Source organism: Oryctolagus cuniculus, chromosome 18 (assembly GCF_051225735.1).
Source record: "Oryctolagus cuniculus isolate XC-2025 breed Fujian yellow rabbit chromosome 18, ASM5122573v1, whole genome shotgun sequence".
NCBI lineage: Eukaryota > Metazoa > Chordata > Mammalia > Lagomorpha > Leporidae > Oryctolagus > Oryctolagus cuniculus.
Window position 1 is genome coordinate 8,738,074 of NC_142884.1, and position 14,971 is coordinate 8,753,044.

Sequence of the window (14,971 nt, forward strand, 5' to 3'; positions counted from 1 at the left end):
GCTATGCGGGCCCTTTCACCTGCCTTCCATCTCAGCCCTTAGAGGCCCGAAGAGCAAGCTGGGAAGGAGATTACAAATCGAATCAGGCTCAGGTGGCGTCAGGATTTGTGGCCTGACTTAAACACAACGAAGTTTGCCTAAGCAACCTGTTATCTCCAGATTACGAAAGTTTTTCGCTTCTGAAGACGGAAACAAGGGTTGCCATGGAAACGCGTTGAGGAAGTTGGGATCCCCAAGCAAGTACGCGAAAGTAAGGGGCGAAGTTGAGGAGGGAATATTATGTGGCCTCTGATTGGTGGAGAGATGCCCCGTACTTTTCGATTGGCTGTAACCCGGCACATGCGCGGTAGTACAGGAAGCGATCCGGGTAGAATCCAATGGAAAGGGTGCGCAGTGAGCGAGTACTCCCGCCCCCGGCCTCTCGTCGGAGGGCTGGCCTGGCGCGAAGACGTCTGGGAAATGGAGTTCCCAGCCCGGTACAGCCCGCGGAGGGGGGGGAGGGGACGTCGGGAGGTCAACAGAGTCTGCGCGGGCGTCGCCGTGCGCAGGGCGCAGGATGCGCGCGCAGCGCTTGTCGCCTTGGCGGAAGTATCCGCGGGGCGACTGAGAAGGTGACACCTAGTCCCCGCGGAGGACCCAAAGGTCTTCCCGCAGCACCCAGGACCTCGCCAGCCCTCTCCTCAACTCCAGAGAGAGGTGAGGCTGGAGCGAGGCGAAGCAGTGGGCGCTCCCCGGTGGCCCTCACCACGGCTCGGCCGTGGTGCCCGGGACGTCAGCACGACCTTTGGTGGCCGGTGGGGCCCCCTCGGGCAGGGGTCGGCGAGAGGCTCCTGGCTGCGAGGTCGCCGGCCCACCCTGCCGGGTCCCGGGTCGCTGGAGGCGGCGGTGGGCGTGGCCGTGGCGGCAGTGGGCGGGGCTCTGGCGGCGGCGGGCGTGGCCGTGGCGGCGGCGGGCGGGTCCGCGGTGGCGGCGGTGGGCGTGGCCGTGGAGGCGGCGGGCGGGGCTCTGGCGGCGGCGGGCGGGGCCCTGGCAGCGGTGGGCGGGGGCGTGGCGGTGGTGGCGGCGGCGGGCGGGGCTCTGGCGTTGGTGGGTGGGGTCGTGGAGGCGGCTGGCGGGGCCGTGGAGGCGGCGGGCGGGGCTCTGGCGGCGGCGGGCGGGGCCGTGGCGCCAGTGGGCGGAGCTCTGGCGTTGGTGGGTGGGGTCGCGGCGGCGGTGGGCGGGGCTTGTGGGTTTGACGGATGCCCCGGCCGGTGCAACGTCCCTAGTGATTGCAGGGTAGCCTCCAGCCCTTGTGTCGTGCCGAATCTCAGAACCTTCTCGAAGGAGCGCAGTTGCCGCCCAGCAGACGCTCGGGAAATGTTTGTTGAGTGAGCTGAGGGGATGGGTGAAGCACGTCTGAAACTGCCCTCGTGCCGCCCAGCTTTCCTCACCGGTTACTGCGTTGCTGCTCTCACGCGTGCAGCGCCTGCCTGGTCGTGAGCTCGCGTCCTGCGGCGTCTGAAACCACCCGACCGATGCGCTTCCATGTCACGGTGGCAGGGGTGCCAGCACCACCTGTATTCACAGGTCCTCAACCCCTTATCCACATCTCTACGATCCAAAAACTGGTCAAAACAAAACAAAACAAAAAATTATATGAAAGGCAGAGAGGGAGAGGTTTTTTCACCTGGTTCACTCCCCAGGTGGCCCCGGCAGTCAGGGCTGGGCCAAGCCAAAGGCAGGAGCCTGGGACCCCATCTGGGTCTCACACGTGGGTGCAGGGCCCCAGGATTGGACCAGCCTCTGCGCTTTCCCAGACGTCAGCAGGGGCTGGACCGGAAGTGGAGCAGCCTCGGCGGGAGCTGGCACTGTGCTGGTGCTGCAGGGTGGGCGTCGGCGTGGCAGCGGGGGTGGGGCTGTGGGCGGGGCTTGTAGGTTTGCAGGGGCTGGACCGGAGCTGGCACTGTCTCTGGATGCCACACGGTGTCCCCCAAAGGTTTTGTTTTTTATTTATTTTTTTTTTATTGATTTAATTTTTTTGACAGAGTGGACAGTGAGAGAGAGAGACAGAGAGAAAGGTTTTCCTTTGCCGTTGGTTCACCTTCCAATGGCCGCCACGGCCAGCGCACCACGCTGATCCAGGAGCCAGGTGCTTCTGGTCTCCCATGGGGTGCAGGGCCCAGGCACTTGGGCCATCCTCCACTGCACTCCCGGGCCACAGCAGAGAGTTGGCCTGGAAGAGGGGCAATCAGGACAGAATCCGGCACCCCGATCGGGACTAGAACCTGGTGTGCCGGCGTCGCAAGGCGGAGGATTAGCCTAGTGAGCCGCGGCGCTGGCCCCCTAAAGGTTTTGTTTTCTCTGTTTTGCACCTTGGTGGCTTCACGGTGATGTAGGCTTTTGGGAAGAGGACTTGGGCCAACTGTAGGCCTGCACTTGGTAGGCCGGTTGATCAGGTGAATGAGATACATTTTCATCTGTTCACCGTGGGTTACTGGGACGTGACCCCGTAAGCTGAGGAGCATCTACCCTTGATTATGGGGAGCTGCCCGAGATCCCACAAGTGGGTTAAAATGTAGTATGTCTGGGGGCCGGTGCCGTGGCTCACTTGGTTAATCCTCTGCCTGCGGGGCCGGCATCCCCATGGGCACCGGATTCTGTCCTGGTTGCTCCTCTTCCAGTCCAGCTCTCTGCTGTGGCCCGGGAGTGCAGTGGAGGATGGCCCAAGTGCTTGGGCCCTACACCCGCATGGGAGACCAGGAGGAAGCACCTGGCTCCTGGCTCCAGATCGGTGAAGCTCCAGCCATGGCGGCCATTTGCGGAGTGAACCAACAGAAGGAAGGCCTTTCTCTCTGTCTCTCTCTCTCACTGTCTATAACTCTACCTATCAAATAAAAAAAAATGTAGTATGTCTTAAAATCTAAAAAATATTCAAAATCTTTAAAATTATGGGCTTTGAAATACTCCTGGCACCCAGTGGGTAAGGGAAGGAATTGTGAGCCTGTGTAAGATGAGGTTAATGCTAAGCAGAGGCACCGGCACTGTGGCACAGCGGGTTAAGTTGCCATTTGCAGTGCCGGCATCCCATACAGGTGACAGTTCGAGTCCCAGCTGCTCCTCTTCCAATCCAGCTCTCTGCTATGGCCTGGGAAAGCAGTGGAGGACGGCCCAAGTCCTCGGGCCCCTGCACCCATGTGGGAGACCCAGAAGAGGCTCCTGGCTTCAGATCGGCACAGCTCTGGCCATTGTGGCCAATTGGGGAGTGAACCAGCAGATGGAAGACCTGTCTCCCTCCCTCCCTCCCTCTCTATCTCTCTCTCTCTGCCTCTCCTTCTCTGTGTAACTCTGACTTTCAAATAAATAAATAAATCTTAAAAAGAAAAAAACAGATGGATAGAGAAAGTCCACTGGTTCACACCCCAAATGCCCACAACGGACAGGGCTTGATCAGACCAAAGCAAGGAGCCAGGAGCCCAGTCAGGATCTCCCACCTTGGCGGCAGGAACCCGGTGACTTGAGTCAGTCCCACGGCCTCTCAGGGCCTGCACTGGCAGGAAGCTGGTGGCAGGAGCCAGCCCTGGGAGCGGCACCCAGCCAGTCCCCTGTGGGCTGTGGGTCTCGGCCACCAGGCTACACGCCCACTTCACCGCAGCTGTGCGTGCATGGTACCCTGAGTCTTGGGACATGCGTTTGCTACTTAGAAGATGTCCCTGTCCCACCTGTGACGCCTGCTGATCCTCCGCTCCCCCGCTGACGCCGCCATCTCCTTGGCCGTAGCCTCTGATTCTGGTCTTGACTGCAGGAAGTAGTAGGCAGTGCTTCAGTGATGCAAAGCGCAGGGAACGCTGTGATGAGCACGCAGGGTCCTCACTGACGCGCAGGATAGGAAGGGCGTGGCAGCAGGTAGCCGGGGAGTCTGGCGGCCTCCTGGGTGTCTGTCTGGGTGCCCCAGCAGCCCCCTTCGCCTCGTTGCTGTGTCCCTGGGATCCGTGGCCTCTGCGAGCATCCCTGCAGGGGAAGGGGTCGATGGAGGGTGGACGCTGGCTCTTGATCGCCGAGCCTCATTGGCCAGGACTAGTCACGCCCCCCGCCCCCAGCTGCAGGGGAGGCTGGAGGCGCAGCGTGTCGAGACCGTCCCCGTCCCTGTCCCCGTCGTGTCAGAAGTGAGCGTCAGTGTGCGGAGACGCCTTTGAGTCTGCTCTGCTCCTGATGCCCGCCGGCGTGCACCCTGGGAGGCGGCAGGCGGCTCAAGTGTTCGGGTCCCTGTTACCCACGTGGGAGACCCAGATTCAGTTCTGGGCTCCTGCGGGCCTGGGCCAGCCCTGGCTCTTGCACGCTGGGGAGTGAACCGGCGGATGGGAGATCTCCGCCTGTCTGTCTCCCTCCGCCTTTCAGATGAAATGCAGAGAAAGAAGTGGCCGCTGTGGCGAGCGTGTTTGGTTGTGCTGCCTTCCCCCGTCCACGGGTGCTTGGGTGTCAGCAGGGCTGGCCTGGTCCTCAGCTCCCGTCCCCTCCCCTGCTTCTGCCTTGCAGCATGATCTGCTTCTGTCCGGACTGTGGCCAGAGCATCGAGGCGTCGTTCAAATTCTGCCCCTACTGTGGGAAGGCCCTGCCCGCACAGGAGCGCGTGGAGTCCCGGGGCCGCGTCCGAGCTCGCGCGCCGGCCTCCCGAGGTAAGGGCCGGGCTTTGCCGGAGGGGCAGTGCGTGTGCGTGTTTGGGGAGGGGGACGGATGCCGATGCCTTCGCAGCCTGTCTGACCCTGCCCTGATGCGGGAGAAGTCCAGGGCTCAGGCCCCAGCAGCGCTGGGCACCTTCTCAGCCTTGCGGTGTTGAACACGGTACATTGACAGTTCACGCAGTTCCATCTCCAGCCCGACTCCTGCCCCGAACCCCAGATCCGCAGAGCAAACTGCCTGTTTCCCAGGCGTTAGACGTCCTGTGCCGTCTGGATCTGGGTGTGCCCAGCACTGAGCCCCTGGCATTCCTGCCCGCCCCGCCCCGCCCTCCCCCCTCCCCCGCTGCTCCCAGCTGCCCCCCGCAGAGACGCCCACACCCAGCAAAGGGCAGCTCCGCTTGGGGTTCTCGGGCCAGGCGTGGGGGTGGGCCTCGAGTCCCCCTCTCCCAGCCCCACACCGCCCACCTTCGGCACGGTGGTCGGCCCTCCCCACTAATCAGCGCAGAGCTAAGCCGCTCCCTGGCCCCCCATCCGCCTGCGCCCCGCGCCTGTGCCACTGCTTCTGTTACCCCTGCGGTCTTTGCGTTCAAGTCCAGAGCTCACTGCTCGGCTCGCCACCTTCCCCAAGAGGCCTCACCTGCTGGCCCTCCCCCACTGCCCTCCTCCGCCCTCCACACTCCGTGCTTGGGCCTCGGGGCCCTTGCACCTGCTGTCCCCGTCGAGTGGTGCTTCCCTCACTCGCCTGCACGTCCCACTGGCCTCGGGGTGGGGGGCCTTCACTGTTGACGGCAGAGAGCTGTGGAGGTTTCCTGTCCGGTGAGTGACACCATGTGAGCTGGTTTTGAACTGGCTGGAGGCCGCTGAGAGTCGACGCAAAGAGGACTCTTGGGTCCAGCAGCGTGGCAGAGCGGATGAAGGGCAAAGCCCCTGCGGTTCCGCCGCACAAAGCTGTCACTCAGAAAATAAGGAACGCCTTCTTTCATTAGAGGCTGAGGGACAGGAGAGTGGAGGGAGTCCACGGAAGTGGGGCGCAGTTAGAGAACGAGGTCACAGATGAGCCAGCGCTGTGGGGGCAGTGCCGGTCCTGCCTTCCCTGGTCCTGCTGGCCTGGAGCCTGAGCGGCACGGGAGGTGATCGTGGGTCTGGGACTCCCGGGTGGGCAGCTGGGCAGACGCACGGCTGCAGACGCAGACCCCGTCGTCCTCAGCCCCGGCCGTGCGCGGAAGGCGCGGACGTCTGCCTCGAGAGTTCCTAGCCGGGAGCTCGCGGTCGCTTGGGGCCGGGCTTGGGGCCGGGATTCTGGCCGGCCGAACACTTACTGTAGAGTGGCGAGGCGTGCGTGCCCTCCACACGGCTCCGCCCTGTGCAAGCAACCCTCCCTTGGGAAACGCCCTCAAAGGCAGATCTCCGAGAGCTCCCCCGTGAACCCCGGCCAGCACGCGCCCAGTCCGTGTGGAGCTAGGACAGAGCCAGCGGGAACGACGGGCTGCAGATCCGACCCGCAGACACCCAGCGCTCAGAGCTCCCGGAGGAGCGTGTTCACAAAGCGTGTTTAACGTGCTTAAATAAATAGAGTGTGCGAACAAGGCAGCAAGAACCATCAGGCAGGTTGGAGGGGAAGCTCTAGTGATTAGAGACGGAAACTTGGCAATGTACGGTCTAAGTGGCAGACTAGACCTAGCTAAGGGGAGAGTTAGTGAGCTGGAAGATAGACGGGAAAAAGTTACCCACAAGAGAGCACAGAGCGCCAGTGATGGGAGATGCCAGAGAGAGAGGCCAGACCGTGGGGGACGGTCACCGGGGAAAGCTGACCGGAGAGCAGGAGGTGGCTGGGGGGGGCTGGTGTGGCGCTGTGGGGGAAGGCCCTCGGGACTCCAGCCCGCCTTCGGTCCGCCTCTTCCCCAGGTTCGAGGAGAGAGCCGGGCTCCAGTCCTGAAGTCTCGCCCAAGAAAGTGAAATGGTCCAGCTCCATCGCCTCCCCCCACGCCTCCCTCTTGCTAGGCGGTGGCACTTCTGTGTCCGAAGATACCGAGAGCCCCTCTGAGAAAGAGAAAGCCAAAGGTGAGAGTCGGGCCGGTGCGAGCCGCAGGGCCAGGGCACGGCGGCCTGTGGGTCAGGGCTGCTCCAGGCCCTGCCCGCCATCCCCCACCCCACCTGGGCCTCCTCCCAGCGGCGTCCTGCTGCCCCTGCGCCTGCAGCCTGCTGTGCGGATGCTCTGGCCCCTGTGTTGGCTCTCTGCAATGCTGCATACGAAAGGGCGCTTTGGAGGGTTCTCAGTGGCTGACCTCGGCCTGGGGCACCTCGCTCCCTCCTCGGCCTGGCCCACTCCCCGTTTTCCAGCTCTGCCAGGCCTTGGTCCCTAGGAAGCCTCTCTGGGCGCTGCCGGCTGGCCCCAAGACGGCCTCGCTGTGCCCTCAGCCTGTGTCCGTCTGGCACCTCCAGCGCCTGCCGCGTCCTCTCTCAGTGCCTGTGTCGCTCTGGCCCCATTTTCTGGACTTGGCACAGTCGTGGGCAGGGACTGAGTGTGACTTGTCCAGGGCCCAGGACACGGGGCTGGAGGGTCCTGTCCCCGCGGAGCCTGGAGCCCCGGCCCCAGGGCCGCCCTTCGGCTCCTGTCGTCCTGCAGCATTCAGAGGCCTCTTGTGTGTCTCGGGGGCCAGGTGGGGGATGCAGCCTCGCCCGTGGCAGCGTCTGTCCCTGCCGTGGCCTGGCTGTCAGCCTGGAGGCCATCCGCGGGCAGGGCCTCCCCCACTTCTGGACCGTCTCAGTCCCACGCACTGGGCCGGGTCCCGCTGCAGGACTTTTTGTGGTGAATGGAATATCCTTCCTCTGCCTGACAAACTCCTACCCATCCAACAGAACCCAGCCCCAGGAGCCCTCCCTGACATGTGCAGACAGTCCCTTTCTCTCTCAGCCTTAGTCCCCATGTCCTCTTTGGAGACCAGGCTGTGTCCGGGTCAGACGTCCCCCGCAGCACAGGCACTCGGACAGAAGCGCCTAGCTCTGCCCCACGTCTGGCGACCCAGCCTTATCACACAAAGCACCTGACGCAACCAAGGTCCCAGGAAGTATTTGTTAAATGACTAAATGTGCAGCATCGTGAGTCTCTCCCTGATGTCACTTTTTCTTCACTGGGACCATCCCCCTGCAGGGTCTCGGAGCAGACCCCCAACCCCCAAAGGCAGCCCGCAGACGAGCAGGCAGAGCCCTCAGACCCTGAAGCGGAGCCGGGTGACCGCCTCGCTCGAGGCTTTACCCGCGGGGACGGTGCTGACGGACCAGAACGGGCAGAGCTGGAAGCTGGGAGCCCTGCAGACCAAGGACGCCCAGGGCATCCTCTATGAAGGTGTGCTGTCGGGAGCGGGGCAGGGCGGGGCGGGGATCCCCAGCCGCAGGACCGCCTCCTGAGGCACGGGGGTGGGGGGTGGGTGGGTGGATCCCCAGCCGCAGAACCGCCTCCTGGGGGACGGGGCGGGGGGGGGGGGAGCGGATCCCAGCCACAGAGCCCCTCTGGGGGACGGGAGGGGGCGGATCCCAGCTGCAGAACCGCCTCCTGGGGGACGGGGTGGGGGGGGCGGATCCCAGCCACAGGACCGCCTCCTGGGGAGGGGCGGATCCCAGCCGCGGAGCGCCTCCTGGGGGACGGGAGGGGGCGGATCCCAGAGGCAGAACCGCCTCCTGCGGGATGGGGCGGGGGGCGGATCCCCAGCCGCAGGACCGCCTCCTGAGGCAGGGTGGGGGGGCAGAGCGCCTCCTGGGGGATGGGGGGGGCGGATCCCAGCCACAGAACCGCCTCCTGGGGGGCAGGGGGTGGATCCCCAGCTGCATAACCGCCTCCTGGGGGGGCGGATCCCCAGCCGCAGAGCGCCTCCTGGGGCTGCGCCTTGCCCGAGGCCGGGTGTGCTGGGTGAGTGAGTGGGAGGAGGCGCTGGGAGCCACGGGGACTGCCGGTTGGAAGCCGCGTGTCCTGGGTGAAGCCCCTGCGCCTCCCCGGCACCGCCTGCTGCTGTCACGTGGCCTGCGGCCCCGTGGCCGTGCGCTGAGGAGGGCTGCTGTGGCCATGTCAGAGTGGGTCAGCTGTGGAGACCACACACCGAAGGCCGTGAAAATGTCTGACAGCGAGCAGGGCGGGCCTCCCACATGCGTCCACACGAGAGCGAGGGAGAGACTGGCTCGGGTCTCACTGTGGTTGGGGCGGCCGGGGTGCGGCTCCCACACGTGAGCCCAGCGTCCCAGGGCCTGCGTCTTCCTCCAGCAACAGCGAGGAGGCCCAGGTGGAGAGAGAGGGGAGGGAGGGCTTCAGCCGTCAGGTCAGACCTCGGGTGAGGGGGACGCCGTGTGTGAGGTCAGACCTCGGGTGAGGGGGACGCCGTGTGTGTGAGGTCAGACCTCGGGTGAGGGGGACGCCGTGCGTGAGGTCAGACCTCGGGTGAGGGGGACGCCGTGCGTGAGGTCAGACCTCAGGTGAGGGGGACGCCGCGTGTGTGAGGTCAGACCTCGGGTGAGGGGGACGCCGTGTGTGAGGTCAGACCTCGGGTGATGGGACGCCGTGTGTGAGGTCAGACCTCGGGTGAGGGGGAGCCGTGTGTGAGGTCAGACCTCAGGTGAGGGGGACGCCATGTGTGAGGTCAGACCTCGGGTGAGGGGGACTCTGTGCGTGAGGTCAGACCTCGGGTGAGGGGGACGCCATGCGTGAGGTCAGACCTCGGGTGAGGGGGACGCCGTGTGTGAGGTCAGACCTCGGGTGAGGGGGACGCCGTGTGTGTGAGGTCAGACCTCGGGTGAGGGGGACGCCGTGTGCGTGAGGTCAGACCTCGGGTGAGGGGGACGCCGTGTGTGAGGTCAGACCTCGGGTGAGGGGACGCCGTGTGTGAGGTCAGACCTCGGGTGAGGGGACGCCGTGCGTGAGGTCAGACCTCAGGTGAGGGGGACGCCGTGCGTGAGGTCAGACCTCGGGTGAGGGGGACGCCGTGTGTGAGGTCAGACCTCAGGTGAGGGGGAGCCGTGTGTGAGGTCAGACCTCGGGTGAGGGGGACGCCGTGTGCGTGAGGTCAGACCTCGGGTGAGGGGGACGCTGTGTGTGTGAGGTCAGACCTCGGGTGAGGGGACGCCGTGTGTGAGGTCAGACCTCAGGTGAGGGGGACGCCGCGTGTGAGGTCAGACCTCAGGTGAGGGGGAGCCGTGTGTGAGGTCAGACCTCGGGTGAGGGGGACGCCGCGTGTGAGGTCAGACCTCAGGTGAGGGGGACGCCGTGTGTGAGGTCAGACCTCGGGTGAGGGGGAGCCGTGTGTGAGGTCAGACCTCAGGTGAGGGGGACGCCGTGTGTGTGAAGAATTATCTGCCCGAGAGGGAGATCCACCTGCTGCTCCACTCCCAGTTGCTTGCAGCAGCCAGGGCTGGGCCGAGCCGACCCAGGAGCCCAGGGTTCCATTTAAGCCTCCCAGCGGGCGGTAGGGGCCCAGTGCTTAGGCCGTGCCTCCCTGCCTTCCCAGACACGCCAGCGGGAGCTGGATCGAGGCAGAGCAGCCAGGGCACCCACGTGGCTTCACTCTGGCTCAGGCTGTCTCGCAGGCACAGCGGACCCCGCCTGAGTGGCTCATTCGTCCCACAAGCAGGTCTTCAGGCAGCGCCTGCTGCGCGCTAGGCCCTGGTGCCTGTGCAGACGCGGTGGGGCGGGGAGCGGGGCTGGGGAGCCCTGCTGGCTCCGAGCTTGCAGTGGGGGTCGTGCTGCAGGTGGGTGGGGACACCCCGCGGCAGATCGCGCCGTCTTCTGCCAGTTTCCCTGGTCAGGAAGAGCGGTGGAGTTTTGTCTCCCTTCTACCTGACACGTCCCCGATTCCAGACTCCCGGGGGACAGCAGGTGCTCAGTGCTAACCCCTCGTCCGTGAGGAGAGCGCTCCCGAAACCCAGGCCCGGCCCTCGCAAGCAGAGCCGCCTCAGGGCTGCCGCACCAGCCCGCTGCCACCCTGCTGGCTTTGACAAACATGGAGAAGAGAAGAACCCCTCGGGAAGAGGAAGGGGCAGGTGTGCGAACCGGGGAGCAGATGCAGCTCTGACCGTGACCCTGACCTTCCTGCAGGCTCATACCCATGCTCTCCTCTGTTCCTCCACAGCTGAGCCTTCCCCGAGTACCCAGAAATACCGGTTCTCGCTCAAATTGGTGAGTGCCCGGTTGGGGGAGTCTGAGCTCCTCTGAGGGCGGGGCGGGCTCCCGGTTCTTCCTCTGCCCTGCGTCTGCGCTGCTGCTGCCTGGGCAGGTGCCTCCCCTCTCAGCTCTGTGCGCCTCTGAGAGATGCAGCCAGTAATACCACGTGCGTGCGGCCCTGCCCACCACTGCCTGCCCGCGTCAGCACGGACTTCACCGAGCACCCCTGGGTGCTGGGGCCTCCACACTGATGATTACTGATGATGTGGCCATCAGTGCAAGGTCAGCAGGCGGGGAACGTGCTCGGGTGACCAGCAGGGAGGATCAGCAGAGGGAGCAGGAAGACGGGCCGTTAGCAGAGGACGTGCGTCGCAGGAGGGCAGCGTCCTGCTCTGTGGCCGCATCCAGGGTGCTGGGATTATGGGTGTCTTATTTTTCTCTCTTCCTTTATCGGGACTGTCTCACTCCCTAGAGAACTAGGGACAGCCCAGCTGGACAGCCCAGAGAGCCAGGGACAACTCAGCTGGACAGCCCAGAGAACCAGGGAACGCCCAGCTGGACAGCCCAGAGAACTGGGGACAACTCAACTGGACAGCCCAGAGAACCAGGGACAGCCCAGCTGGACAGCCCAGAAAACCAGCGACTGCCCAGCCCGTCTCAGCTCGGTCCTGGATGGGGCCGGGGAGTGGTTTGGAGCCTGGGCTCGGAGCCAGGCTCCCAGTGGCAGGTCGCACCTGCTGTCACAGGCCCATTACGTGCCCAGCAGCAGGCCAGGAGTTTCACAAGCACCCCCCCCCCTTTTTTTTTAAGATTTATTTATTCGAAAGACAGAGTTACAGAGAGAGGTAGAGACATAGAGAGAGCTCTTCCATCCGCTGGTTCACTCCCCTGATGGCCGCAACGGCTGGAGCTGTGCCGATCCGAAGCCAGGAGTCAGGAGCCTCCTCTAGGTCTCCCACGTGGGTGCAGGGCACAAGGACTTGGCCATCTTCTACTGCTTTCCCAGGCCAGAGCAGAGAGCTGGATCAGAAGAGGACCAGCCGGGACTCGAACCAGCACCCATATGGGATGCTGGTGCTTCAGGCCAGGGCATTAACCCGCTGCGCCACAGCGCCGGCCCCACCACTTTGGTTTTTAAAAATGTTCATTTCTATTTATTTGAGAGGCAGAGAGAGAAAGGAAGAGAGGACTGCCCCGTTGGCAGTTTACCCTCAGATAACTGCAGCCGCCAGGCCAGATCAGGAGAGGAGCTCGTCCTGCTCGCCCACGTGGCTGGCAGGGATCCGAGTACTGAGCCTGCTCTGCTGTCCCCCAGGGTCACGTTAGCAGGAAGACGGACTCGCTGGCAGAACCAGGACTTGAACGCAGGCCCTGTGACGTGAGATGTGGCGTCAGGGGGCAGCCCAGGGCCAGCAGCACACAAGGTGCTCTGTTGACCGCCTTGTCCCGGTGCCCAGGGCATATCAGGGGCTGTGCAGAACGAGCCGATGAGGAGCGCGTGGCAGGGCCGGGTGGAGTGTGCACCTAAGGAGACGCCTGCACAGCTGTGTTCGCGATAACTGGTTTAACTGCCGCTTTTTAAAAAGACTTCGTGTTAGTGATGGCTCCAGGAGATAATGTCCTGCTGCTTTCTCACTTGAACATCTGGGCAGTGGCCCAGGGCTGCGAAGGAGCCCAGTTTCCTTCTGTCTTGTTGCTGTCTACCGCGACTCACAGCCTCCATCTCTTAGGCTGAGACAGCTGCTACAGCTCCCACCATCACATCTGCGTTCCAGGCAAAAGGAACAGGAGAAGAGGAAAGGCCTGCCCCAGCCTTTTAAGGGTAGAAGCTGAAAGTTGACCCACATTTCTCCTGCTCACGTCCCGTTGGCCAGAGTGTGGTCATGTGGTCATTCCTTACTGCAAAGGAGGCTGGGAAGTGTAGTTTTTAACTGAAGGCTGCACGTCCAGGGACAGTTTGCAGGTCTTAACGTCCCAGAAAAGGAGCCTGGGTGCTGGGAGCTGTGCTCACGGGCAGCGCCCTCGGGAGTTTGGCTCAGGCGCTGAGGACGTGAGGAGCAGCCTGGTCAGGGTTGCCATTAAGTTGGGTAGTGACTGCCAGAGGTGAGCTTGAGTCCCTCGTCTGAGACGGTCCCTGAGATAGCCCTCTGCCCCCCCCCCGCCAGGACGCCAAGGATGGACGCTTGTTCAACGAGCAGCACTTCTTCCAGCGGGCCGCCAAGCCTGTGCAAGGTACTCCGGGGGCGTGGCTGCAGCTCCCGGCAGTGTGGGGAGGCCCACGGTGTCGTCCTGCGTGCCCACCGCCTCGCTCCTGTCACCCCTCGGGCTCAGGCGCTCAGCGCGGGCGGCGGGTGCCAAACCTGGCTCATGCCGTCTCAGGGGCAAGCATTCGGCATTTAGGCACACTGCAAGCTGGTTGACTTTTTTGTTTAAAAAAAGATTTATTTATTCATTTATTTGAAAGTCAGAGTTACAGAGAGGAGAGGCAGAGAGAGAGAGAGAGAGAGATCTTCCATCTGATGGTTCATTCCACAATTGGCCACAATGCCCAGAGCTGTGCTGATCCAAAGCCAGGAGCCAGGAGCTTCTTCTGGGTCTCCCACGTGGGTGCAGGGGCCCAAGGACCTGGGCCATCTTCCGCTGCTTTCCCAGGCCACAGCAGAGAGCTGGATCGGAAGTGGAGCAGCCGGACTCCAACTGGCGCCCATATGGGATGCCGGCACTGCAGACGGCGGCTTTACCCACTGCGCCACAGTGCCAGCCCTGATTGTTTTTTTAAAGATTTATTTTATTTATTTGAAAGGCACAAAGTATCGGGGGTGGGGGAAGAGACAAGGAGATCTTCCCTCTGCTAGTTTACTCCCCAAAATGATCACAACAGCTGGGGCCGGGCCAGGCCAAAGCAGGAGCCTAGAACTCTGTCTGGGCCTCCAACGTGGGTGCAGGGGCCCATGTACTCAGACCCTGTTCTGCCGCCTTCCCAGGTTCATTAGCAGGGAGCTGGCTCAGAAGCGGCCCAGCCAGGACTCGAACTGGTGCGCGTATGGGATGCTGGTGTCGCAGGCAGCGGCTTACACTGCGCCACGGTGCCGGCCCCTGGGAGCTGGTAGTTACACACAGCCATGAGTAAAGATGACGTAAACCTGCACTCCGGTGTGTCATACTCAGAACAAAAGTACAGGCTCACGGGGTGTCCTTTCCTGATTCCCGCGCCTCCTCTTCCCTGCCCTGGCTGCTGCCGCGCCTGCGGAGAGAGCACTGGCTTAGTGGGGCTGCCGCCGCCTCTTCCCTGCCACCTCCAGGCAGTCGGGGGCGCATGTATACCACAGAACCCTGGCGGCCAGCCGGGCAGCTGTCCCCCCTCACCGCGGCCCTGGGAGATGGGGCATGTCTGGTGGCACCACGGCCCGCTGGGCCCTTGGTTGGCCCTTGTCAGCTGTGCTGACAAACTCCTGTTCCCCCCGCTCGCTGCAGACTGTGTACACAGAAGCCATCTTGTGTCACCCTCAGACGCATGTGGGCCACCTTCACCCACCCTGCTCCACCCCTCCTGCTGTCACCCACCCACCCACCCGCAGAGATGTCGTCTCCAGCCAGGAGACTCGGTCGGTGTGGGCTGGGCCATTGTTCCCGTGGGCCTGAAGCCAGGTGGTCTGTAACCTCGAGCCCCTGCCTCCCACAGTGAACAAGTGGAAGAAGCTGAGCTCAAACCCCCTCCTGGCCATCCCCACCTGTGTGGGTTTTGGCATTCACCAGGACAAGTACAGGTGAGCCACCTCCCCTGCCACTTCTGGCCCTCACCTGTCCAGGGGACCCAGGAGCCGAGGGCCACTCAGTCGCTTGCCTGCTCCCTGCAGAGTTGAGCCAGGCTTGTGCCCAGCTGGTCAGAACCCTGTTCTCCCTCGGGGCCGGGGCCTGCAGCCCCCAGCCAGAGTCCACCTACGTGCCCACACCCGTCACCTCTGGGTCTGCCACCTCCGGGGCGCTGATGTCTTCCAGGTTCTTGGTGTTTCCCATCCTGGGGAGGAGCCTGCAGTGGGCCCTGGACCACACCCCAAAGCATGTGCTGTCTGAGAGATGTGTCCTGCAGGTGGCCTGCAGACTGGTATGTACCGAGAACTGGTCCTGGGGTGGGGAACTGTGGCTTCCATGATGCCTCCGGCCCCCCACT

At 63.6% G+C, this 14,971-nt stretch overlaps 1 protein-coding gene across 38 annotated transcripts in view; it reads left to right on the forward strand.

Moving 5' to 3' along the window:
• Position 1: 1 nt before the first annotated feature.
• VRK3 (VRK serine/threonine kinase 3) overlaps positions 2-14,971 on the forward strand; it is a 33,839-nt gene continuing 18,869 nt past the window's right edge. For 4 of the 38 annotated variants that reach the window (XR_016224590.1, XR_016224591.1, XM_089318878.1 and 1 more), the window contains exons 1-9: positions 1,347-1,367; positions 4,513-4,652; positions 6,561-6,716; positions 7,807-8,001; positions 10,769-10,815; positions 12,966-13,032; positions 13,785-13,835; positions 14,483-14,567; positions 14,800-14,905. Coding sequence is in view for 27 of the 38 variants with exons in the window: in XM_089318878.1 (XP_089175004.1) it covers positions 1,357-1,367; positions 4,513-4,652; positions 6,561-6,716; positions 7,807-8,001; positions 10,769-10,815; positions 12,966-13,032; positions 13,785-13,835; positions 14,483-14,567; positions 14,800-14,905 (858 nt within the window). In the remaining 11 variants the exon portion in view is untranslated. Of the gene's footprint in view, positions 251-494; positions 697-1,270; positions 1,368-4,512; positions 4,653-6,560; positions 6,717-7,806; positions 8,002-10,540; positions 10,680-10,734; positions 10,816-12,965; positions 13,033-13,784; positions 13,954-14,482; positions 14,568-14,799; positions 14,906-14,971 lie in introns of those variants that run through there. The other 34 variants (XR_011384175.2, XM_070063038.2, XM_070063042.2 and 31 more) reach the window with 23 other exon arrangements.